At 41.6% G+C, this 27,136-nt stretch overlaps 1 protein-coding gene across 2 annotated transcripts in view; it reads left to right on the forward strand.

Annotated features, from left to right (window-relative positions):
- The first annotated feature begins 846 nt into the window (after nucleotides 1-846).
- The window catches only part of LOC306934774 (kazrin-like), a 296,761-nt gene continuing 270,471 nt past the window's right edge, over nucleotides 847-27,136 (forward strand). Inside the window, exons 1-2 of one of the 2 annotated variants that reach the window (XM_079517546.1) lie at nucleotides 847-1,005; nucleotides 7,299-7,417. In XM_079517546.1, the coding sequence (XP_079373672.1) occupies nucleotides 7,342-7,417 (76 nt within the window). In that variant the 5' untranslated portion in view covers nucleotides 847-1,005; nucleotides 7,299-7,341. The remainder of the gene's footprint in view (nucleotides 1,006-7,298; nucleotides 7,418-27,136) is intronic. The other variant, XM_079517547.1, reaches the window with a different exon arrangement.

The raw sequence follows: 27,136 nt of genomic DNA on the forward strand, positions 1-27,136 counted from the left end.
GGTGGCACACTTTCCCAACTAACTACAGTAGAACCGACGATTAAATAAACGATTGATGCATTTCTAGAATAATTGCAAAAAGAAAATATTTGAGGGCGGCTGTTCGTAGAGCATTCATCCTTTCAATATTTGGGGGTTTAATGTGTCGTGTCATGATGTCCCGAGAGTTTAGAAATAGAAACAATCAACTTAATCAAGTGTTGAGTTGAGAGGTCAAGCAGCAACGGTTGGAGTCTGAGTTTTGGATCTGCGTCACATCTTGACTACCTAGTACCTCAGATCAAAGAGAGGACCCGCTGAATTTAAACATAATTAATTAAGCGGAGTAAAAGAAACTAACAAGGCTACACATGCACACTAAAAATACAATGCAAATAGGCTATATGTTAAAATTCCACATAAAATAGACACTTTGACTTTGGTAAGAAATGTCAGGATGGCCGAGCGGTCTAAGGCGCCAGACTCAAGGTGATAAACCTTCCTGGTTAAGGGATTTCTGGTCTCCGAATGGAGGCGCGGGTTCGAATCCCGCTTCTGACACTACTTTTTTTGATGAATTGAACATGGTGGACCCTGTTGTAAACAAGTGTAATGCTTAATTGGGTCGTCCACTCACAGTTAACAGCCTTTGTATTGAGTTTGTGCTCGAAGTGTACTGTAATTCTGCAAACGGTTAATAAATATATCAATCAATCAATCAATCAAAAATCAATCAATACTAATTTCCTCCAGCTGGAGTAACTCTACCTACCACAATTGTGTAGTCAGGACTCTGGACCAGCTTGCTCTTGTCTTTTCAGCGCCAAGAAGAAGAGAGGAAGAGGTGATGTTAAAGTTTTGGTTTAACTCAAGTAGCCTATAACTCAATTAACCTTGGGTGCAGAAGGCAGCTGTGGGGAGGCATTGAGGCATTTATTTGATTTGATTTGGCTAGGAGGCGGCGGAGGCCTATATTTTTCACTTGACACAGCGACGCCACCTGTGTCCCTCCAACACAGGTCAACGGTGAGTTGAGTTATAGTCTGAAATTCTAGAGTGGAAATGTATTTCAGGCAATTATAACAGGACATTTTTTTGCCTGCGTTTGCATTACATGGAGTTTGTGTGCAGTTGTAGCCTGTCTAGCCTGCTAAAATGCTAACCATGGCAATTTAAAGTTTTATAGGCTTTGAAAGTCTGCTATAAAACACGTTTAATTTTTGTCTGTTGTTTTCGAACAGCTCCATTGTCAGAGGGCATATTAGCCTAGGCTACTTAGTTTCAACATAGCTACTGTAGGTCAGAGGTTAATCTGAAATTCAGCTGACTGTCAATCAGCTGTCAATTTCAATTTGATTCCAGCTGTGTGTGCCCACTGCCGGGTGCAGTAGCCTATGCCTCCCCCCCACGGCCTACCACCACCAAATTGCATAGTGCATACACTACAACAGGGGTTCTCAACGTTTTTGGGCTGGGGACCCCCAGAAAATACTTTGGCCATGCTTTGGCCCCAAAATTGACACTTATTAGCCGGTGGACCCCCATTTGAAACTATATGCCAAGGACCCCCATAAGAGAAGATTTTTACTATTTTAATTTCAAGGACCCCAAGTTTGCATGCATTAGACTATGGAGTGGACCCCATTTAATGGCATTCTATCTCTGGGACCCCAATTTATATTGTAAAATCAATGTTAATTTAACTCTGAGGGCCTTCCAATACAAGAACAGTTAGGCGTATTGTGTTTGATATCAAATAGCGGCAGCCTATATGTCCTTCACAGCCAGATAGTGAAGACATTATTTTGAACCCCAGGCACATGTGATAGGCTAGGTCGGCAGATTGAGTACCTTCAGTTACATATTGGAATGGGAAAGGCAATTTTGGCTGTAAATTTAAATGTTCCTCAACAGACTATATATGGGCTGGGCATGGATTTAATTGGAATGTCGGACAGCATGCAGCATTTATGATTTGCTACTGGCAATCACAGGAAAACCACCACGGGACAATGCAAGTTGCTTCTTCAGCATCATCATGGGGATATGCATTTTGAGCACTAGCTATGCCATTCATTCCTCCTGTCACTGTGACATATCACTGCAATTCCCCTCCCATCCTTCCAGTCATGGCTGTAACCATCAATGTCATAACCAATGGTCATAACATGCAAGATGCTCATGAATCCAGTGGTGGAAAATAACTAACCGGGCAGTGGCTCAGGGGTAGAGTGACCGGATGGGAAGCGCAAGGTTCCCAGTTTGAACCTGGGCTCCCCCAGAGTTGGTGTCGAAGTGTCCTTGAGCAAGACTCTGTCTGAACCCCTAATTGCTCCCGATGTGCAGGTTGGTGCCTTGCATGGTTTCCTTCGGCATAATGTGTGTGAATGTAATGGCAAATGCACAATCTCTCTAAAGCGCCTTGGATAAAGGCCCTATATAAATTTACCATTTAAGTACATTTGCTCATGTCATCACAAATGTCACTGTGATGGTCATCACATTTGGAAAAGTGGCTATGGCCGTTTTTAGCCAAAAAATGCTTGCAATGGGTTCAGAATCATGAAACCCGCCTAGTTTGACCCGTGCTACTTAAAGCAGAATGAAAAATGTTGCCTGCATATGTTGTTAATGGTACACCCCAACTTTCAGCAGCTGTCACAGATTCCCCAAGGGAAACTGAATTTCAATATAATAATCTAATAATAATAATAATAATAATAATCATAATAATAAACTTTATTTATAGTGTCCCTGTGACATACTAGCGTCATGTCCAGGGGGTGTACTTGTACATCAAGCTGCCTCACGTTACAGAAACAGCTCCTGCCCTATGGGCCCCATGGCTCGGCAAGGCCACCTACCACCCATCACCACCCACCAGGCAAACCAGGCATACTTAATGAACTGGTGGGGGTGCCCACATAGAACATTTTAACAAATACTGTACACTTTTTAAAAAAACGTATTCCTCCTTATATAACAATAAGACCTGATGATAGTGTTTTAGGGTGGAAAAAAATCATGGCACTCCATCTTTAAGTAAAAAATAAATGTGAGTACTTCTTCTATCACTGCATGAATCCACAGCAGCAGGTCAATGCTCTAGTCTAGAAGACTGGAGTAGCAGCTACTGTATATCCATTTCATTGCTTTGTGTGCTGCTAATGTCTCAGTCTCCGGCTCTGCCTATGCTCACACTAATGGCTGGCTATTTCTCCACCTTGGTAAAGTGTTTCCATTCCTCAAAGTGATTTTGTGAGATTGAGGCAATCCTACATTTAAATTATTTAGACCAATAGTAAATTGCAGTATATTATTTTACAAAATCTTCTCTCCCCTCTTTTTCAGTAACAACAAAGGACAAAGGAGAGATGATTTTCCTCCCTGACAAAAAGAAAAGGCTAAATTTCTCTGTTGTGAAAGGCATTCATAATTTCTCTGTTGTGAAAGGCATTCATAGAGTATAATAAAAGGGGAACAATATCAGGAATAAAGAAGCAATGCCTTATTCTAGGCTACTGTAATCTGTATGCCTTCCCCTGATGTTAGACGTTAAGCTTTGACCTCAGTGGGATTCCACTTTTCCCGGCCTTAATAATTCAAAAATAAAAACAGTGTTACCAGTTTATGATCTTTTGGAAATAAGCGTCTCCCTTGTGTTGTGTTTTGAGCAAAATGGCTAGTGATTGGGCAATTTGGGCACATTTGATCAATTATTCAGGCCCTGGCTATACTGAGAGTTCAAGGTTCAAGGTTCAAGGTTAGCTTTATTGTCCCTTGCGGGAAATTGGTTTGCAGCCAGATCATAGTAAAAAATACACACAACAACAACATTCAATACAAGACTGAGATCTAAGAACAGGGCACTAGAGACAGAGAATTCATGACATTCAAAGTAGCAAAGTCAGCAAAAGTGCATTAGTGGGCAGTATGTGCAAAGAGGCAAGAATAATGTGCTATCTGCTGTTCAGCAGTTGAATAGCAGCCGGGACAAAGGATAGTTTGAACCGATTAGTCTTTGTAGTGGAGCACCCTCAGCCGACGACCTGAGGGCAACAGTTCAAACTCAGACCGAAGTGGTTGATCCGATACCTCCAGGAGGGAGGAGGCTCTCTTAAGCATCTGCCTCTTGTACAGTTCTATGAGTTGGGCTTGGGTTCTCCCAGAAATCTTACTGGCCACTTTGACGAGGCTGCTGAGCCTGTTCTTGTTTGCCAGGGTCAGATTACCGTACCAGGCAACCATACAAAACATGAGAACAGATTCAATAAAACTTCTATAGAAAAGAGTCATCATCACAGATGAGACATTAAAAGAACGCATTTTCCTCAGAAAAAAAAGACGCTGCTGGACTTTTTTTTTAATGTAGAGGCAACATGAGAGTCAAAGGAGAGTTTGTTGTCAAGAACGACACCCAAGTATTTATAGCTCTCTACAATTTCAATTTCTGTGCCCTTAATGAGTGTAGGAGCAGGACTGGGAGGAGTCCTTCTAAAGCTGATGATCATGTCTTTTGTTTTGGTCACATTTAACTGTAAGAATGACTTGTCACACCACGATATGAAGTCATTGACAACTGGCCCATGCTGTACCTCATTGTCTTCAAGAAGGCTAACAATCACAGAGTCATCAGCAAATTTGACAATATACCTGTTAGGGTGATTGCTACAACAGTCGTTGGTATACAGAATATACAGTAGTGAGGAGAGACAACAGCCTTTGGGGAGAACCAGTGGAAGAGAGCAACAGAGAAGACAGGACCTCATTTACCCTCACGCACTGAGACCTAACAGTTAAGAAGTCTATGATCCAGCCAACAAGGTTAAGATCCAGTTTGAAATAACTGATTAGCTTCTGGGCTAGAAGATGTGGCTGGATCGTGTTAAAGGCAGAGGAAAAATCGACAAACAACAGTCTGGCCTGTGTTTTTTTCCCCTCAAGGTGGCGGTACAAGAAATGCAGCTCTTTTACTTTTGTATTGGATTTGCATGTGTCTGCTCAGAACCCAGCTTAGGTTCTTAGCCTATGGGTGTGCTAAATCCTGAGAGGAAGTTAAGGACACAGGATCACAGCAAACCTGGTAAAAGAAAGGCAGAGATCACAGGGGATTCATTTTAAACCTTTTCGTCGTTGCCCATCAACATGCTGTTGCATGTTTACATCTTCACAACCCTTTGCATGAGATCTGTCTGAATGTAGGGAGATTTAATATGCAGGGTGGCCAATTGGCCATATCCTTTTAGTACCACAAAATATAAGAATTTGTAGTGCCATCAGATTATAATACAATTTTTTATATATATATATATCAATATTTGCTGACACAATAAACAGAAGGCTGAAATTGTTTATAGGACACATTTTCCACACAGCTTTATAAACAAAGATGCCCCTTGAGCATTGAAAAATAAAATAAATAGAAAAATGTACAGTATGTGTATGTGTCAGAACGCATCACAATCTTTAGCAGAACACGGTGGACTTGCAAGCATCCCCTTAGCTCAGCATATTTGCTGCCTCCCAGCAGTTATGTAAGGGAAATCGCAAAGGAACACTAATATTTTGCTTGCATTATAGAGGCAATGCTTTGGGGGCATCTCATTGCATGCTAGGCTGCCGTTAGGATTCTTACCCATCATTTTTATTTATCCTCATATTTTCAGTTTGTGCCAAACACATCACAGATTAATTCATACTAACTTTCAACCTGGCATCCCTATTTTGGCCATTTTAGGGGGGTAAAATAATCCATGGACAAAAACAGAAGAAATAGATTTACCGGCTCACAATGTGTTACGATTGGACAAGTTGTGGGCTGTTAAAAGGGTTATTTTCACTATTCGTCCATTTGACACTATGTATTGTGTCTAGCCTGGATCCAGCCCATAGACCCCGCCCACTCCACTGAGTGAACTGCTTCAGATCTGATAATCAGGCTAGCGCTGAACCACTTCAAACCTTTATACTTTGATGATCAGGGTCTACTCTACATCCCCTCCAGTCCTTTGCCCCCTCTACTACACCACTCTTCCCTGAAAATAGCCCATTTACAACATGTCACAAAGCTTGTCCATCTGCTATTTTTGCCGAATGTTCACCTATTTTGAGATGCAAGGGCTTAAGAGTATAAGTGGTTAATTTTTTTGACACATGTGGGTTGAAATTGACATTTCTGGTAATCACTGAGACACTGTCAGATGTGTATTCGCACTGTGTAATACCGATGCATTGGTGGCAAGGTGTTGTGTGACGTGTCGGCGTCGCACACTGAAAATAACTCATTTTGTATCAATGCTGCCCCCTGCCTGCACATCTCTGTGGATTGGGGCAATGTTTCTAGTCTATTTCAAATCCTCATTAGTCACTTCCTTAGCAGTGCATGACTATTCTTCCTGGGTTCAAACAACACCATTTTACCATGCAGTGGGGCAACAAACTGGAACAGTTTTTGGGATGATCCTCTCCCTATTCTGCATGCTGTTCATGAGAGAGATGAACAGACATGCTAATGAGTGCATGAATAAAGGATGCAGATCCATTTTTAATGATTCACTGGCCCCTTTAGTTGGGAAGTTATTAGCGTCTCGGTGGTGGTGCTTTCTGATGAATGGACATGTTTTGCTTTGGGATACAGGTGGTAGGACGGATTGGGTAAAGACAGATTTAAAGAAAAAAATATTTAAACACCTTTATCCACTTGTACAATACACAGCATTTCTGCCACATATAGCAAGTGAGAAAGAGAGAAACGGAGGTAGGGAGACAATTGGAAGACGAGAGAGAGAGAGAGAGAGAGAGTATGAGAATCAGATAAGCCATAAACAGTGGCAGTGGCAGCATCAATATGATCAAAGCTTTTATACACAAATGCATACAGTCGTCTCTCTTCTCCGTCAGGGAAAATAATGTCTTCTCTCTTGTTTTTGCAGCAGGCTTCTCTCTCTCTCTCTCTCTCTCTCTATCCCTCCCACCCGCCCAGTATGTCTCGATCTCTCTCTGTGAGCTGTGTCCTGCCTCTGAAGCAGTGCCTCATATAGGAGCTCTATAATGAGCAAGTGGGGAGAGGACTAGTATACACACACACCTCAGATCAGTTCTTCTAAGAAGAGGCAGACCGGGGCTGATCCGCAATCAGCGGGAAAGGAAAGGCTGTAGGCAAGTCAAACCCCCAGGAAGAGAGATTGTGAGTTAGTACTGACTGGGCATTCAGCTGTCAGCAGGAGAGGGAGAGAAGTTGCAGCAGAACCAGCGCAACACAACACAATACGCCCTTCGCCACTCAGCGACTGACCCTCTGAGCACCTTTTTTTTCTTAGGAAAAGACGGAGGAACTCTGTCCCAAGAGGAGTGAAGCTAGCCATGGAGGAGATGCTTACCTGCAGAAGAAGCCCTTTCTCCCAGGTGTTTGGACGTCAGGGGCAGCTCATGCAAGCCAGTGAGTCACTGTGAACCTATAGTGTACTAAATATTAACTTTGTATTTATTTATTTCTAATGTATAGTGTAATGTGTCTAATAATAGTGGTAGTAAACATATCTGCATGCATTTCAGTGTCACTAAAATGCAATATAGGAGATTGTGATCTATTTCATTGCACGCCAGATTTTGTGCTGTTTTAGACCCGTTTCTCTACATCATTTCTTTCTTTCACAATTTTCTGTCCTTTCCTGTTTTATCTTCTGATCTACTGATGATGGAATACATCACATTATTCAGATTAGATTACTGTCTGTGCTATGATATGATATAGTTATTTTGCAGAAGACGGACAAAAGTAATTTAATTCATCCATCACTGTAGTACATGATGTATACCCTCATCAGAATCTGGCATGGTGTGGCAAGGTGTGGTTGTATTAAAATATGTACATATAAAGTGATGTACAGTTACTGTACATATTCACACTCACAGGAGTATTGGTGGTTGTGTGTGGTTGTGTGTGTGTGTGTGTGTGTGTGTGTGTGTGTGTGTGTGTGTGTGTGTGTGTGTGTGTGTGTGTGTGTGTGTGTGTGTGTGTGTGTGTGTGTGTGTGTGTGTGTGTGTGTGTGTGTGTGTGTGTGTGTGTGTGTGTGTGTGTGTGTGTGTGTGTGTGTGTGTGTGTGTGTGTGTGAGTTTTTTGGGGGACTAGTATTAGTTTTGTATTTTGTGAGATATGTACATTTTCGAGGAGAGGAGCTGTTGTTGCAGGCGATTGTGTTTTACTTTCTTTTTAATGGTGTGGCTCTGTCTGCATAAGTCCATCCGTCTATAAGAGGGTCTGTGTGTCTGTCCGGACCTAATTCCAAAACTGTTGTACCGATCAGGACCACATGTATGATGCATACTGCCAGTAGGTCAGTACAACACAGGAGTACCTAGATACTAATTATTTTCACATGGTTACATTTTGAAATATTGTAACTTTAATTTCATAAAGGATGTCACTGGGGTTCATGGCTGAAACCTTGCCCAAATGTTTTCACATACACATACTTCATATACGCGTGTAACACACAGTAACAGCATCAGAGAGGTGTTGCTGTCGCTAGATGTCATTGCATTGCAGATGCATTGCTTACAGTATACAGTATTAGCACAAGTGCTAGTTTTCAACACCTGTCCACTTTTCTAAAATAGAGGTGTGAGTGTGTTTTCTGGTGTATGCTTAGACTGTGTTTGTCAGGCAAGGGAATGGATGGGAATCATGTGATTATTATGATTCTAGTGTATGTATAATACCATGTGGGATTAGTATACACTATACAGTATGTGATAGTAGTGCCTCTGTGCTGGAAACAGGTTTAGCCCATTTTGGTGTTTTAAACATTATGTTATAATTTAGCTATTGAAAAATAGCAGATCTACAAGCTCATAGCGCGCCACCGAGTGGCGCGCTACGAGCTTGTAGGTCTGCTATTTTTGAAAAAATCGTGAAAATGTGGCGCAAATCTTGACAGAAAACTGTCAGGATTTAGACGACATTTTATAAATTTCGACGTCAGGCCTAAATGGATCGAATCCTGGGCGCAAATCCTGACAGAAAACTGTCAGGATTTAGCCGACATTTTATAAATTTTGACGTCAGGCATAAATGGGTTAAAACATCAGTGGCTTATTCGTCTTCCTGGATGAAATAAACCTCCAGTATGGCATAGTCTCATAGGCCCATAGCACTTGCCGTAGCACTTGCCCTAGCCCCGACGACCTTACAGGAGTATACAAAGGCCCAATTTATGTAATTTATATACTAATGTATATACTCATAGTATCATTGTACAGATATTCTACTGTTAGACAGATGTTAGGTTCTTAGCTTTCTTATGATTCTTGATGACTATTGTTATGTATTTGATGTACTACCATGTTTTGATCTTGCTTACTGTAAATCGCTCTGGATTAAGAGCGTCTGCTAAATGCCTAAATTGTAAATTAGGCATTTTGTCTCAGTTTGTCACAGAATTTCTGCCAAAGCCCACTAAGCCTATAGGCTTAGGTTGTGATATTTTCCTATGATTTCAGATGAATGCAAGTCTGCTGGGAAACTTTAACCACTCCGACGACCCATTATTCCATTATTCCGACGTCCCGTTGGTACGACTGGCCCTAACCTCGCATCACCAGACTTTTCACCTCGGAGGAAAGCCTGCTCTGTGTTCCTAAATTCAAATTGCCCGTGTGAGCCGGTCTAGGCATGGTTTAGACCGGACAGATAAAAATAAATAAAAACTGCAGGTCGCTTTGCTTTGGTCCCCCCCATAGAGTTATGGTCCCCCTGTTTGTTTTTAGTCTCGCCAGTCGCTATGAGTTGTATTAAAACATGGATATACCCAGGGGTGAAAGTGGCTTTCAGTTCTTGCAGGAGCTCCCAGAAATTACATTCTGCGACGACGAAATTGTTTTGGGGGGTCAAACCCCACAGTACCCCTGAAATGCATAGAAAACTGCATTTTGGCACAGTATACTAACCTATAACACAATACAAACACAACAGGTCTTACAAATCCAAATGTCTCTTGCAATGTGCAATGTCTTCTTCTGAAGATATCAGATATCTGATAACTATTTTTTAACTATTATCAAAGCAAATTAAATTAAATTAAAATAAGCACACATTAAACAGCTTTTTACTGTTTGTGTTTACTGTTTTGAAAACCAAAAGATGTTGAGAATGGAGCAGAACATACTGTAGTAAATTCTTTGCGGGACCTAATTGACTGCAAAGTACTATTTATAGAAGTAAGTAGGCCTACAATCTTTTGGATTGCAGTGACCTCACATTGTTTCTTCAGGAACAATATTTCTAGTTATTATTATTATTATTATTATTATTATTATTATTATTATTACCTGTGCTTGCTACTGGACCTGCTCCTGCTGTCAGTTCTTCTTGCAGGGTCTCTGCTGGCTTATTATCCAGGCTAGGTCTCTGCCTCGTCCCCATCTGTCTCACTCTCAGTCTCAAGCAACTCTATGGTCTCAATTTTCTCTGTATCTTCATCCCCTGGCGTTGTTTTTCTAACTTTTTCTTTAACTACGTTATCATCAGCTTCTTCAACTCTATCTTTTCTTTTAAACAGTTGAGCTATTGTTCGTTGCATTGCCATTTTGCTTACATTTATTGTTTAATCGCATTCTTCTGAGTGGCTTCTCATTCAACAAAAGTTGGATGAAAAAGCTAGCTGTTTTAATTTATTTTCCTGTGTTTTTTATTTTTTATTTATAGTATTGCGCTGTGTCAGCTGTCAGCCAACCAGAAACAGTTTTGAACGTTGGTGGAATTTAATTAAAAGCCCGCCTACTATATCCGGTCATATGCACGCATATTTTAGGCAGATGAACGTCCGTTTCCGTATCCGCTCTATACCGGATTTTCAACCTGCAAAGTGAACTGGTACTCCCTGCACATTGATGCCAAGTCATGTGATCCGAAGGGAGAGAAACACGTCCGTGCGTATGGTGCGTATGGTGCGGTGGTGGATTAATAACAACAACGGATCGCATCGCTGACTGACATAAACACACGTTACAATTCAGAAGCACTTCATTAAGAAAACTCAACTAATAACACTTGTGTGTGTTAATCTGCCCGATTCTGACGTTAGTATCCGGGGGGTCAGGTCTTACCGGGTCGGAGCTCCGGACCGTCCCGGCCCACTTTCACCCCTGGATATACCAAACAAACTATTCCAAAAACATAGTACTTGAGGAAAATTGTTGGATTCATACGCCACATCAAGGCTTCTATTGGGTAGGTATAGGCCCTAAAATTATGATGCAGGGAATTATTTTGGGTAATTCTGATTCCGGTTTGGGAGTTCCGGCCTAATGACTACAAACCAGATTACAACATCATCCACTCCCGACTGAATTATAAAGCCAAAATGGTAGGCCTCCCAGGCTAGAGTGCCCCATTGTAACTAACCCTATCCCTAACCCTAACCTGACACTAACCTAACAATCGGAATAATGGGATGTCAGAATTATGAGCGGACCCCGTTATGTTAATTAGTGGTTCCCAACCTTTTCTGACTGCCTCGTCTAAAACATTCATTAGATCTGTGCTTCTCTATACTACAGATCTTTACTACTGGAGCCACAGCTTTCAGACAAGTGTCAAGTCCACTGTGCTGGTCCAACATCATACAGGCCCTGTTAGTGCTCACTCCAGCTGGCAGTAGCAGCTGAACGCGTTGGTAAAGATTTGCAAAAGAAAATGTATTCTTTTATCTCTCAATTATTATTCATGCCTCACAATATGACAAATGTACTATGTCGATTAAAAATCAGGTGTTGTTCAGATACCTTCTGTACCATGTCATCAATCTTGCATTTGACTGTGGAATCAGACAACCAGGTGATTGATTATCCCAACATACCTCCACTATCTCTTTTGTGGCAGGAAGATTTGAATATTTACCAATTGTATTTGTCTTAACAGCAACCCAATATGACGCTTCCACCTCAGTGCCTTTGCGTTCTTGTTACCAATACAAGACGATTTGGTTACTTTCTTCTTGCTTCTGATATTATGCGCAGGGTGCTCTTGGCGAGTATAGGCTCGTCTTATATTAAGGCGTTTCATATCGCTATAAGATTGCCTTGCTATTTTCCTTTTTTTTAACCGCTCCGGTCTCATTCTCCTTAGCCATTAGCTTCTGTGTTAGCTGCGGCCTTTGCACGCTTTTTTCTCTTAAACTACGGCGCTATCCGTGGTTTTTAACTAATCTACAACGTTCGGAGGTCTTTTCTGATTATCCGGTGAGCACGATGGGAACATTGGCGTTTTCTAGAGCAAGGATGGACCTCGGCCTGGGCTCAGTGGTCCAGGCACCTTGGCTGGTAATCCAGTCTGGCAGTGTGTCGCGGGTTCGACTCCCGATCCCGACGGCCTTTACTGCATGTCTTCCCCCCATCTCTCGCCCCATTTCCTGTCAGCCTACTGTCTGTCCCTCCATAAAAAATATAAAATAAATGCGAAAGCCACAAAAAAAAAGGATGGACCTCATTTTAGCTCGCTAGCATTGATGCTATGCTTTAGCATCTAAGATGGCACCCCAAACCAGACTCGCATCACAATAGAATTGCTTCTCATCACGTGGCACCCAAGCGCCATACCACTTTCGTCCAGCAGACGGCACTCATTGTGTTAAACCGTTTACGTCCATCCAACGAGTTCACACGTCATAGAGAATCCAATCGACACCTCCATAGGACGTGTGTATACGTCCTAGCGCATCCTCAATGTTATCAGGCGAGAGAAGAATATTCTGAATTTTTTTTTTTTTTTTTTTTGAGTGAGCCTCTAAGGCTCACTCAATGCCAGACTGGGGGGTTCAGAGTAAAAGCGGCCATGTCTTTCCGGCACCCCAGAGCTTCTATTTTGAAGGAATCCCGGCGCTGATTGTGTTAACATTTCAACACTTGATCATTCAAATCTTAGTGTTTTGCAGATGATTTGCAATGTCCTCCGTTGTGAAGATATTGCAAGGTTGGGAATAACTGCCTTAATTTATCTTGACATGTCAACTATGCTTCTGAAGTGGTTTTGAAAACATGAGTATTACCTCTTATGGGTTACTGGCTCTATGTCATTCGTTATCAGGGCTCTGTGATTCATTGGTGTGAATTCCCTCCTGTCTCTCAGTGACCTTTTCACTGTAACATAAATGCCATTCATTTGAGAAAGGGGTGCTCTTTTGCTTCTTTGACTTAGGCAAGTCTTGAATCATTTCACGTAAACTCAAGCATTAGGAGCTGAATGGATGCATGGTTTCCTTCTCACAATTCCTCCCCTCCTCCAGCTCATCGCCTAGTAGTAGTCTGTTGAAGTTTATGTACTATATGTGTGTGTACTGTAAAATCCTCAGTGTTAATTTAACTCCAAGAGTGTACTGTACACATTAAACCAAATTGACCTGGTCCCTTCATTTGTGCAAGTTAAGTTAGTATATACATATTTATTTTATTTTATTTTATTTTGTTTTATACTTAACTTACCCTCGAGTCAAACTGAACTTGATGGCAAAGTAAAAATGCAAGGCTCATTTCCACAGAGTTTGTGTTTATCAGCCGTCACAGCATAGGTGAGAGTGCTGTTTGCAGTAAAACTCAGTACCACTCTCCGGTAGCAAAAAAAATGACGTTATCGTTCCATGTGGAGTCGTGAATTACAGTCAGCTCTGCGCTCTCCACGTTATCTATGCTCTTTGAAGCTGCTGCTGCATGTTTGCAAGTTCGGATGCGAGGAAGAGAGATGGAGGGGGAGGGGAGCAGAAGGGAAGGAGATATGGAGGGAGAGAGGGGTGTTGGTGGTGGTGAGGAGGGGCAGAAAAGAAGGATAGTGTGCAAGCTGCACATTCAAATAAGAGATGGGTGTTTTACTATTTTTAGCAACAACCTCACATACTGTATGTATATTGTTAAATAGTTGCAGGAGGATTAATCCACAGCAGTGCTGGCTCAATATATCCTCACAGTAATTATGGAGGATTTTTTTGGGGTGGGGGGGGGGGGGGGGTATCGTTGGCTGTCACCCATCGTTGGATCAGACGTTCCCTGGCTATTCACTAAGGCCTGTCTGTATTGCAGAGAGAAAAATTCATTACTTTTGTGTCGGCAGTGCGAAAGATTTGAATATTAACATCCTGGTTGTATTTAAAACGTGATCACTTGACACTTACTATGTCTTTTTTCCCCCCTGAGTTACAGTATATATAGTGTATGTGGCACTGCCAGGTGTTGTATAATCACTTCTTATTCCCTAGCGGTATTGCGTTTTATTCTTTGTTCAGTAGAACAGTTCCCAAACTTTATGTCTCTCAAAGCTGTGTTCTCTCAGTTAAAGCTTTCATCTCTCAGCAAAAACCGTAACCTACTCATTAAGGGGTTAAAACTTGACGTGTGTGTTGCGCAGCTGTCTGTGGTGCTGGGTGCACAGATACACACTGTGAGGGTACGTGTTTGTACAAGAGGTTCACAACGGGCTCCTGAAATGAGAACATGCACCAGCAAAATGATGCCACTGCTTTTGTTGTTGTCAATGTGGGAGGTGTGCACCCACGGGCAAAAACATAAATCAGCAGCGGCACCCATGCTGTGATCTAGCTATGAAATAGTTAAACTCATTGAAACACCAAAGGTTTGCAACATAAAAGTCCTCTCTTGCAAAGGCAACAGCTTCTGTGCTTTCCCAACTGTTCCCATTGTTTTTAATTAATTTCCTTTTTTAGACAGTCCAAACACACCCTTTGTTCAAAAAGCAAAGCAAAGCAAAGTTACTATATTTACCCAGGGTATCTGGGCTAAGCTCAAGAACTTGTTTCCAGCCAGGCCCTCCTCATAGAACATTTCATGGTAGTGGTTCAATGCCTTGCTCAAGGGCACTTCAGCGGTGGTAATTTTAACGTGTCGGACCGCTGATTCGAACTGGCGACCTTCCGGTATCAAGACCGCTCCGCAATCCGTTCGGCCACCACTGCCACTTACTTCATGCTAACAAATCCTCCTATAGCTTTTTTCCCTACCAAAGTCCCGTCTGCCTTACTGAAGTTAAGGTTTCTTATAATAGAAAGACGGCATTATGAATGTTAGAGGTGAAAATCTGCCTAACGATGATGTCACTGGTGGACAGGTTTTTGAACTGTCCACAGCCCTCTTATGAGACACAGACTGAGTAGAAAAAGATTGTGATTGTATTATGATTATTACTAAGGACCTATTATATGAAGATAGGTTGAAAAGTGGTGAAGTGGTCCTTTTTGTTTAAGCTATAATTCAAATATAGTGAACATAGCAGTAGACCTTCAAGCTCACAAGTGAGCTTGTAGAACTGCTATTTTCACTGTGATATTTCTTTTTGAACATTTTTATGGAAAATCTTTTTTTCCCCATACATACAGCATTGGCATTGATATTAAAAAGAAAATGTACTTTGTAATTTGTCCTTTAAAAAAAAGAATGACACTGAGATTCTTTCACTTGTAGTGGAGTAAATTGTTTGACTAGGACTAGGAGTCTGGGGTTGAGTACTTTGTCCACCACTGTCCAGATTACATTCATCCTTGCATCCTTAGCTTTCGTCTCCCTTGAATGTCCTCCAGTACAGTAATACCTCCTTCAATAAGCCCCTGGGTAAATCCCCTGCTCAGGACATGTGAACGGTAACTTGACGTTTTTTAAGATGATGACCACTGCAGGTGTAAACTATATTTTGCTCCGCTTTGATGTGATTAATTCCCTACCTCGCGCCACTCACCACATGGTTATAGAACACTCAACCAGCCCTCTACCCTGTGGGCATTTCTGTGGTTAGAGATTAGCTTCATGCTCCTGGTGTTGCTAATCATGTAGAGAGTCACGCTGTGAGAGGTTTACTAGTACAGTGTTGTGTGTGTGTGTGTGTGTGTGTGTGTGTGTGTGTGTGTGTGTGTGTGTGTGTGTGTGTGTGTGTGTGTGTGTGTGTGTGTGTGTGTGTGTGTGTGTGTGTGTGTGTGTGTGTGTGTGTGTGTGTGTGTGTGTGTGTGTGTGTGTGTGTGTGTGTGTGTGTGTGTGTGTGTGTGTGTGTGTGTGTGCGCACAACAAGGCAGCATATCATTTTCACTTGGCGAGTCATGGATTTTAGTTTGTTTAGTTGATAGGAAGTATCTGAATTGCCGTACTGCACTTAACAGGTTGCCGCAGGGATGATGATGTTATTATTCACACTCCATCTGCTGTCATTTTTGTCAGGCATCAAGATAAAGTTGGACCCGGTGTTGGGAACTGAGACGGTTACTGTAGTACTTTTTAATGTACCAGGATTTACAGTATATAACACAAACTTAGGCTGTGAAAGAAAAAAGCAAAGCTAATGACTCTTGAGTTTGATTCAACCTTTTGAAGGTTTTGACAATAATTCCCTGGGACCACGATCTTTGATTAATCTCAAAACACTGGCCAAGTGGCCATGGTAAACTTAATATCGTTGTGGCACATCCTAGTAAATGTTTTACTTGTTTGAAGGACTTATAGGAAATGTATAGGACATTTTGATGTACTTTGTTATACACTGATACATTCACTCTGTTACATTCATCCTATACTTACGTTGTACTTTCTGTCTATAGTTTTTGTTAGACTTTCAGTCTATAGTTTGTTGTTCACATTGATCCTTTAGTTTATACTTGGTTATCTCTAGGTCGTCCTCAGACGAGCCCTCCATCGTCGTTTCCAGTCATCCCGGTTCTCCATACATCTGGCCAGTTCGTTGGTACTTTGCGCTCCTGCATCGCTCTTGAGTACATCCACATATGTTAGCGTGGGACGTCCTTGTGATCGATGCCCGTGTGTTGGTTCCCAAAGCACCAGTTTGCTGGCTGGCAGTTCTTGATGCCTTTGGCAGTGTCCTGCTAGTCTCATTCTCCTGGCTGCTATTTTCTGGCTCACCCTTGGTAATCCCTCATACAGAGTCTTGTTAGTAACATGTACAGTCTTGCTGATGTTAAGTACTGCACGCAGCATTCTGGTGTAGCACCCGTCAAGGGACTTCTGCAGGGTTGGCTTCAGGGTCCAGCATTCACTGCCGTATAGGAGAACAGACTCCACTGTTGCGTAGAAGAAGCTGAGTTTGATTTGTCGGGGGAGATTGGAGTTCCATACACTGGTCATGCCATTCAGGGCCCTCCATGCAAGTGCCTTCCTCACTTTCAGATCTTGCTCGGTTGAGTTGACCCATGTTATACACTAACGTAACATTATTACTTTCACTAACATTCAGTTTGTACTTTGTGTAATATATTCACTTTGTTTCTTATCAGCCTATACTTTGAAATACATTCACTTTCAGTCTGTAGGCCTACGGTACACCAACAGACTGATATTGTACTTTCTGAAGCAATAGGAATGAGGTTAGTATTTATTTGAGTTCTCAACCCTCCTCGTCACGGTGGATGGACATTACACCGACCTTATATCCTGACAGTGTGTACTTTTCATTTTCCTTACTAGACTTGTTATTGACCGGTCACTCACAGATGAGTGCAGGTCATCCGTCTGCACCGATGGGCCTTTACTTCCTCACATGAGCTGTAACCCATGGGCTTAAGGGTGATTATACTTACGCGCCGAAAAACAGACAAACTACAAGCTCACAATGCCTCGTAGCGCGACGTGCCTGTGAGCTTCTAGATCTGCTATTTCCGGTGCTCGACACAGCGCAAAACCAAGTATAGCTCAGGCCTTACCCTCTGCTGCCTATGTGAGTATAAAGCCCAGGTGGTTATCAGAATCACATGGGTGTTAGCTGGGTTGGCATGACCAAAGCAAATTATTTGATTCGTCTGCTTTCCAGGCTAGGTGTTGTTAGCATACCCTGTTCACCACACCACCACCCATGAAAGGAAAATTGTGGTGTGCAAAATTGAGGTGTGCAAATATCCCCCTTGAAAGAGTTGTCTTTTGGGTGTAGTGTGTTTAATATGAATACTAACAAGCCCTCTGACAGCTCCTCTCTGAAGTCCTTCTTGTCGGACTGTCCAGGGAACCATTTTTCAGCTGCATTACCTGCATACATCTTTTTATTTTATTTGTTGTCATATGAAATGTGCCCTAAACGTGACTTGAAACCCATTAAAATAATTCACAGAGGAGAACTGCTGTCTATCGAATGTATTTAAATAAGCAGTGGGACGCTAAGCGAGCTGTCAAAATTCTTTACAGTGCTTCCCCATGTCTGCTGCCCAGTGATGAATACTGTAGGCCTACCCATTTTGTACAACAGTAGTTGTAGTGAATGAAGTCGAGCTTAACGCATCCTGCATTGATTCTCCATTAATGCTTACTTACACATACAATTCTTTCTGCATTGTTATGCTGTAGAAACCTAATTAGTTATGTTGTATCATTGCTGATGTGTTGAAGAGCCCCCCTCCCCCAAGCGGTGGTACCAAAAACAGGCAGTGAAAAGTCTTCATTAACACTTAGCAGCAACATTTGTAGCTCTTTCTGTGGTTACTGGGAAATTAGCCAAAATTACCGTGTATTGAAGCTGATATTTAGAACCATTATATAACCGAAACATCAAGATTACGATTTGTTTGATAATGTTTTTCTTGTAGCCTATATCAACAAATCAAAATGAAAAGATTATAATAGATTTTTTATGATCGACTAAATCTGTCTGATCCATGCCACGTGCCGCCTTTGGACGCCTCCCCTTTAAGTGAAAATAGCTGATCTACAGGCTCACCACGCATCGCAATTGCAGCTTTTTTACTATTTTCTTTTCTTTGAATAATCGTTCATCGTTCAATCGTAATCGAGGAAAAAGTCTGAAATAGTCATGATATCGATGTGAAGTCCTAAGCCCTCGCATGCAGCATGCTCTGCCACTACTAACCTTCAGGTGAGTTACCACATTGCCAACAGCACGCACGCACGCACGCACGCAACGCACACACACACACACACACACACACACACACACACACACACACACACACACACACACACACACACACACCCCAGCCATCTCCTCACTACAGTATATCTCCTTAACTGCACCACCAGCCTAATACAAACATCAATGTGTTATGTGCTGGGCACATCCTGTCAAGACCGCTATGGCCATTGTGAATACAGACTGCATTGTGCTCTAAATGGTCTGAGACGTCTCCCTCTACTTTTATGATTAGCTGTCGGCAATAAAAACAGATATAGGACTACGGTAAGGGAAAGGCAGTTGGCTGTAGGCCTATTCAATCTATCTGCAACATAATGGAGTTCTTAACTCATGTCAGGGTTAGGGCTAAAACTATCCATTATATTCTTAGTGATTATTCTATCTGTTCCTTTTTAGATTAATAATCGAGGGGATAATCTGTTTTTTTAATATCAACAAATTGACGAGAACAAATATATTGTTTTCTAATCAAATATATTCATTTATTTGTCTGATTAACATTTTCAACCTTACCTTTACATAATTGGTCCTCACAAATGCTCATTATATGGCACTATTTCCATCTATTGTTACTGTGTCTCAGAAGCCCTATATGCCCTGTATACTTTGTTGTACAATGTTGTCACCAAAAATTGCAAGAATAGCATGAATATACAGTAGTACTATCATGCTTTAAGTTTTGTTTTATTTATTTTTATTGAATAATCTGTTATTTTGAGCAGCCTCACTGACAAGTGAATCACAAGTGAATGACAGTGAATCACAAAAACAGGCATGTCAATTTACCTCGCTGACTCCTTCTGACAAATCTCATCTCCAAGACTCCACCAATCATTGAAGGTTGATTGTTTTTCTAGTTTGCCTGGCACGTCGTATTTCACAAGCATAGAGGTGTTGTCTTTGTATGCAGTTGTTACCCACGCTTATATCTGGCCCTGGTGTGACGTCTGCGCTCATCATCATGTAGCGTCACATGGAAGATGTCTTCGGCAGGGTTATTGTAGTTATCTACCAGTAAGACGCCTGAGGGCGAGAAGCGACTTGAGGCACATTTTCACGATTTTTCAAAAAATAGCAGACCTACAAGTTCATAGCGCGGCACTCGGTGCCATGCCCAAAATGGGTTAAGTGACATGGAATGAATTCTGTACTATACTACATATAAGGAGCATGTATTCAGTGTACAGGGTTTGATGAGGTCAGATCAACATATGGAATGTCAGAAACAGGTCAGCTCCATACAGTACAGTATATGGAAATCTAAGGGTGGTAGCGGCGACATTCTCTTGAGTGTACAGGGTTTGATGAGGGCCCAGGTAGGGCTGGGCCTTGATTTTCGGGGCTGTTGAGAACTCTAGTTTTCGCCGGGTGCGGCTCCACTAATAACTTTGGGGCAGGCACGTCTAAAGTTTAAATGGACAGGTATGAGTCAAAAGGGAGACATCGAAGAGGAATGATGGATGGGGAAGGATCAAGGAATGGAATGTCAGAACAGTTTCTGACATATATCCATATATGGAGATCAAAGGGGTTGAGGTTTGAGGTCAGATGAGTTGCTGGCCAATATCGATGACATCAGGGTTCTCCATAGGGTTGCATTTACTATATATCCATCCCTGATAATGTCACGTGATGTCACAATGACCTGGGCACCATATATGGGGGCTGATGTCACGTGATGTCACGATGACCTTGGGGCTTGCCTGGGGTGAGTGACGGGATTGCGAGTTAAATGTCGTGACAGAGTGACGGGGATTGTGGGTTTTCATAGTTAACTGAGACCTTCGGTCGCAATAAGGCCACGTCTACACGAATAATGTGCCTTCTGTTTAGACAGCACCAGCATTATCGGGGGTTGAACACGTAACGGAGTGAAAACCCCTTCCAGAGTCAAAAGCTTTGAAAACGCTCCACCTGGCGTCTCCAAGTAAATGGGCAAAACGTTGAATCCGCAAAACGTGTGACATCATGACGTACGCACGGCGCGTATGTTTATTACATTGGTGCAGAGCCGTAGACAACACAGACATATATAGTAGGCAATATTTGAGTTCCTAGGATGAGCAAGCGCTTCCTCACCACGCTCGGCTTAGGAATACAAATTTAGCGAACCGCCGACCCACGCTGCATTGGTGAATGTAAACAAACAGCCATGTGATAGGAAGTAGAACGGAAGTGGTTCTACGCATGCCTGGTCTACAGTATCTACTTAGCCACCTGCTTGTATTGTCGCTTTTACATATTGAATCTCACCCTTGACAAATACCCTATATTACAATAAAAAAACTAAACATAACACTAATAAAAATTAAACTAAAACTAAGCCTTTTCAAATAATAACTAAATAATAATAATAATAATAATAATAATAACTAAACGAGCAAATCCACTTTTACAAACTAATTAAAACTAAAGTCAAGTTGAAAACAAAAATATACCAAACAATATTAACCTTGGTCTTGGGTGTTTATGTGATTCTTCTGCCTTGCGTTGATACCAGCATCGTATCCACAGAGCTAAAGGAACACTTAGGATTTTACTGTGTAATCTTTCACTTCTCCTGACTCTAAATCCTCACTTCAGGCATCCGTGCACTCGCATGGAGACAATCCATCCACACCAAGCTTTTCTATGCGAGCGGAGACATTATTGACAAGTGATAAAAGCTCATAATCTATAATCCTAACACATACAGCACAGTAAATCTGCTGTTGCACGTTTGAACCCAAAGCGTGACAGAGAATGTATTTTGGAGGCAATTCAATGTGCTTTACACAAAACAATAAGCATTAAGACATTAAAGCATTAAAACATTAGGACAGAGCATTAAGAGTGCAATAAAAACAAAACAAAATTAAATTAAATGAAAAATGGAAATAGAAAAATAAGAATATAGTTACAGTGGAGAAGAAATTATTTAAAAACTCAATAAAAGGCACCGGCAGTTTTCTCTGTAAGTTTGTTCCAGATATGTAGTGCAGAAAGCAGACCTGTCCCAGATGACATGAGATGTTTGTTGGTTCATGATGTAATCACAAGCTCAGTAATGTATTTTGACTTCAGGAAAGAGTTAAGGTAGATAATCCACAGTATGAGGCCCATAAAATCACAAAGTAAATACTGCAAAACCTGCAAGCAATACATGTGGGCAGTCGGCACAGCAAACATAAATATTGCCTTAAATATTACACCCTCTTTGATTCTGATCGCAGACAAGATGGCAATGAAGCATAAAACAGATGTATTTGGCTTATAATGGTGAATGTAAAAATGTTTTGGCTTCAAAATGCTATATGAAGAAAGCCTTTGTGTACAGTATAACATTGACTATCATCAGTTGAGCATTAGTTGAATCTCAAAGACATCATTAAAATGATGAATAGACTAGCTCAGGGAAGAGTTTTATTAATACTGTACTCCATTCCATGTGGAGGGTTCAGTTTCTCACCTCGTGCTGTAATTATCAAAGTCTGGCCTGCCTAAGGGAATAATCTCACATTGGCCAAGGTGATAAAATCACAAAATGCCAAGTGCTTTAGGAAGCACACAGTGTTTAAAATGATTAGAGCTGTGGACTGAAGTGACCCCAAAGCCAAACCAAGTGTCCATTAGTGGCATTAATGTCTTGAAAAATGTTTTAGCTCTTAAAGGTGAATAACAAGTGGAAAGTGAATGATAAGACAGAATATTAAAAGGACAGTTGCATGAATATCGATCTTCCCTAAGGTCAAAAGATGACTCTCCTTCATATGTCACTGTCTTAGATGCAGTCAAGGATGCAATAAACTATAGCAGGAGTTCCCAACCTTTTCTGAATCACGGGCCACTTAAAAATCGTATTTGGCTGCCCTGTTAAGTAGTCAGATGGGTGGGCCGGGTTTATTTTAATGATCAATCAAATATGTTCTGGCTTGGATCAATGGAACTAACATAATATACTTTAAGTTCCTATTTATCTCCATATATGGTGATAAAATAGACACAGGTAGACAGACAGATACAGAGATCTCTATATATGGGCACAAAAGGGACACAGACAGACGGGTAAATCCGCAGACACCCTGACTCAGACATATTGGTCGGATTGCAGATGCAACATAGTACCTCTAGTACTCTAAATCTGCAAAGGTACTAGTAAGTAACACTGTCAAATAATTGTAATGGAGTAAAAAGTACATTATTGTCTCCACCAGGCCGAAGGCATGGGGAGAGAGTATGTTTTGCACTCCGTCCGTGTGTGTGTGTGTCCTTCCGTCCGTCCTTCTGTCCGTCCGTTATCAGCTAATCTCCGGCACCGTTGGCCCGATCAATGCCAAACTTTGCACACACACTCCCTGGATGCCAACGATGAACCTCTGCCCCACATTTTCCAGAACGGCCTGTTATAGCGCCACCATGAGGCAGCTTTTCACATTGTTTACCTGCCAAACTTTGCACACACACTCCCTGGATGCCAACGATGAACCTCTGCCCCACATTTTCCAGAACGGCCTGTTATAGCGCCACCATGAGGCAGCTTTTCACATTGTTTACCTAAAACTGCACCGATCTGCGTGATACGTTGCATGCACACTCCCTAGAGGCCAAGGACAAACCTTTGACCTGCATTTTCCGCATCTGCCTTTTATAGCGCCACCAGGAGGCCGACTTTTGTAAAACACATTTTTTGATATTACTCCTCCAGATTCTGTCCAAAAATCTCACAAATCGTTACACAGTATCTCTATGGTCATGTGCTCAAGTCGGATCTGTCCGATATTTCATATTCCATCCTAATTGGCTATAATTGGCTTTCACAGTTTGCAAGATTGCCCCGTTTTGAACAAAAGCCTCAAATCATGAACGCAGCATGCAATTTACGTGAAATCTTTCACACATTTTCTTACTAGGCTGAGGAATATATCCCACCCTTTTCACATTGGCCTGTTATAGCGCCACCAACAGGTTGATTTTTGCAAAACACATTTTTGGAACAAAATGCTTCAAAAACATGTTTATATTAATCCTAAACATTTTGCCAAACATCTCACACAGTCCTATCCTCCTGGTGGAGACCTGTGCCCAGAAGGGCACTTTTTCTAGTTTGCCTCTGAGATTTTGTGGATTAAAAGTCTCAATTTTTTTATTTAAGTCCAGTTCTTGAGTAAATGTACTTACCGTATTTACTTTCCACTACTCCAAGCCCCATTCAAGAAGCACACATTTTGACAAAGCACACAATTTTTCTTCCACATTCAGTATGATAACTTAAAGATGTTGGGAACCACAGTGCCTAGCAGTAACTTGATACGATACAAGACAGGCAGACAGGGACCATTTTTGTCAAGCGAAAGTTTGCAGATCATTTCAGTTTAAACATTACATTCTTGACAGTATAATTTTCTCATTATTCATGTAATCCCCTCTTGTTTTTTGGTTTTGTTTTGACAATTTGCAGCAGCATCTAAAGCCCTAAATCTGTCCGGGCTGTCTGTGATACCAAATGGTCTTCCCACCGTTTGGTGCCAATAAGCTGACTCAAGTTTAGAGTAATAGAACATTCCTGCAGACAGCTATGCTTAATATACAGAACATTACTTTAACTAACAATACTGTTGCGGCTTTTGCTGCATTTTCTTGAATGTGACTATTTTCAATTACTGGGAGAGTCAGGTAGGAGAAGTTACAGTATGTGATGGTGATGGTGGCACCGTGGCAGTGGTACAGTATGTGTGTTCTTCTTATGTGGCTTCAGCTTTTTACAGGTATTGACAACATTGCTAACATGAGTTAGATAAGAGAAGTAGATTTTGTTCACAGTTGAATGTAAAGAAAAATTTCAAGCAATAAAATGAAAAACCATGTGTGGTGTTTGAAAGTGATGTGAGAGCAGGCCTGGTGTCACGGGGGGCATAATGAATTGCATTTTCATAGCGCTTTTCTATGCACTACGTGCCTACTCAAAGCGCTTAAGGGGGCAATGCCCTCTTAACCCCCCCACCACACACTGTTGCCGGGTAGTGCTGGCTCTGTGTGAAAGGTAGACACCTCCTTCGGCTCTGTGCTATTGCTCTCAACTTCCAAGTGAGGGCGCTTCTGCGTTAGTGCCAAGGAAAGTAATGAAAGGAAGGGACATGAATCACGTGAGTCGACACGGGGGATGCGCCATATAACCATTTTAACGGCGCACTTCCGCCATCAGTGCGATACACGTCACTCCAATGAATTGCAGCGGCGAATGAGGCATCTACCATTCTATGTCTGTGGATTAGTTTGTTAATTGTGTAAAAGAGCACCTCCTTTGGTAACCTACAGTATGTGTAAGGTTGCTTATTTTTCTGCTTTACGCACTCACTTGTCATGTGCCCACAACTAAGTAGAGTACAACTACTTTGTGTTACGTGTATAAGACTATATTGTACAGTAGCTAAAGTGCTATGCTCTGTGCCTAAGTCAAGTTCATAATTCTTGAAATGAACATAAAAGACAAGACCTCCTCAGCTATTGAGGCCACAGGGTGCATTGCCTGTTTATGTTTGAACGTTTTTACATTTTGATTGTTGTACTTGAATGGGGGCTGGGGGTGCGGCGGTATTTGTAATCATCTTTCACATCTATACAGACAGTAGGGATCTTCTTCTAATAGCGGCTAAATCTTTCTTTGAAAGTCACGTCCATAAACAACAAAATCTGCTTTTACACCAAACACAGGAAGTACAGAGCGATGTCAATATTCATTCATCCATTACGTCTGTGTACTTGGCCTAAATGTAATACTTTGACAACAAAGACATTTCTAGGGCACTTCAGAGATGCCTCTAGCTAGCATAACATAGCATAGGACCACCCAGCTAATTACGAAGAAGGAACTTTAGCCTACATGTTCAAGACCAGGAAGACAAACAACTTAAAGTCACTATGTATGATCTAATTTAGACTGGCAGCAGGAGGGCATGTGTGATGCTGCCAGTCTCTGCTGTGCTTTGTTTTTGCAGTGATCATTATCACACTCACTCGGAGATTAAAGACCCTGACTGTGTTCATTCATATATCTTGGAGTAGCAGAATATCTCCAAAATTGCAGATCTACAAGTTGTATCGTGATCCATAAGTTGGCTTATAGATGTGAGGAATATGTACATATGCATGTGTGCACAGTCCGCACGCACGCACGCACGCGCACGCACACACACACACACACGCACACGCACGCGCGCACACACGCGCACACACACACACACACACACACATGCCCCTGGTGATTTCATGACAGCTGCCTGTGCCATTTCTGTGTTTATGAGGCTTTGTGTGTCAGGCATCATTATTCTCCTTCACAAAAAGCCACCAAGATGGAACAATTCCATCTAATTACATTTAACAAACACAATTGTCTAATATTCTCATCAATAATACACTTCTGTGGAACCGACTGGATGTCGGAATTCCATTTAAACACCGCAGCTGTTGTGACAGATTCTTAGCGTTTGGGGACACCAATTACAGTGATGTGGACAGATCCCACTTGAGGGAGTGTGGTGCCCGGTGTCGAGTTGTTCAGATAGGCGGTTGTCCAGAATAGCACGCGTGCGTGCGTGCGTGCGTGCGTGCGAGAGAGAGCAAACATGCAGTTGGGAGCAGTGTTACTTAATTTCAGTTTGCGGATGAATAAAACACTTAGAAAGATTTCCTGTTCTGTGTATATTTGAGTGCGTATGCAGATGCCCTATGGAAGAGTGTACATTATGCTGCCATATTATGTGCAATGAGAGTGATTGTAGGATGGCCATATGGTGATTCTTTGTTTCCACACTTAGGATTCACTTTAATGCTCTGTTCAAACAGTGGTGGAAAAAAAGGTCACATGTAAAAGTATCAATACAGCAATATAGAAATACTCTGTTACAAGTAAAAGTCAAAATTGACTTGAGTAAAAGTACAAAACTATTGGCGTCAAAATGTACATGAAGTACCAAAAGTAGAAAGTACTCATTATGCAGAAAATGTCCCATTTCACATGTTTTCAAATGTATGAATTGTATACAAATATTTAGAAAATAGCAGTGATGATTGTGGTCTATTGATGTTTTATTAATGCCCTTGTAAATGAGCAGCATTACTGCACAGTAAGCCAGCTGATACTGTCATTATTGTGATCCACTATTGTGTCCACCAGGTGGCAGTGTCCTATTGAAAATGCATTGCCACCCAGCCAGATAGGTGCTATAAGCTTCACTATAATAAAACAAAATCTGAAAGCTT

This window comes from Electrona antarctica (assembly GCF_951216825.1).
Source record: "Electrona antarctica genome assembly, chromosome: 2".
In the NCBI taxonomy this organism is placed as follows: Eukaryota; Metazoa; Chordata; class Actinopteri; order Myctophiformes; family Myctophidae; genus Electrona; species Electrona antarctica.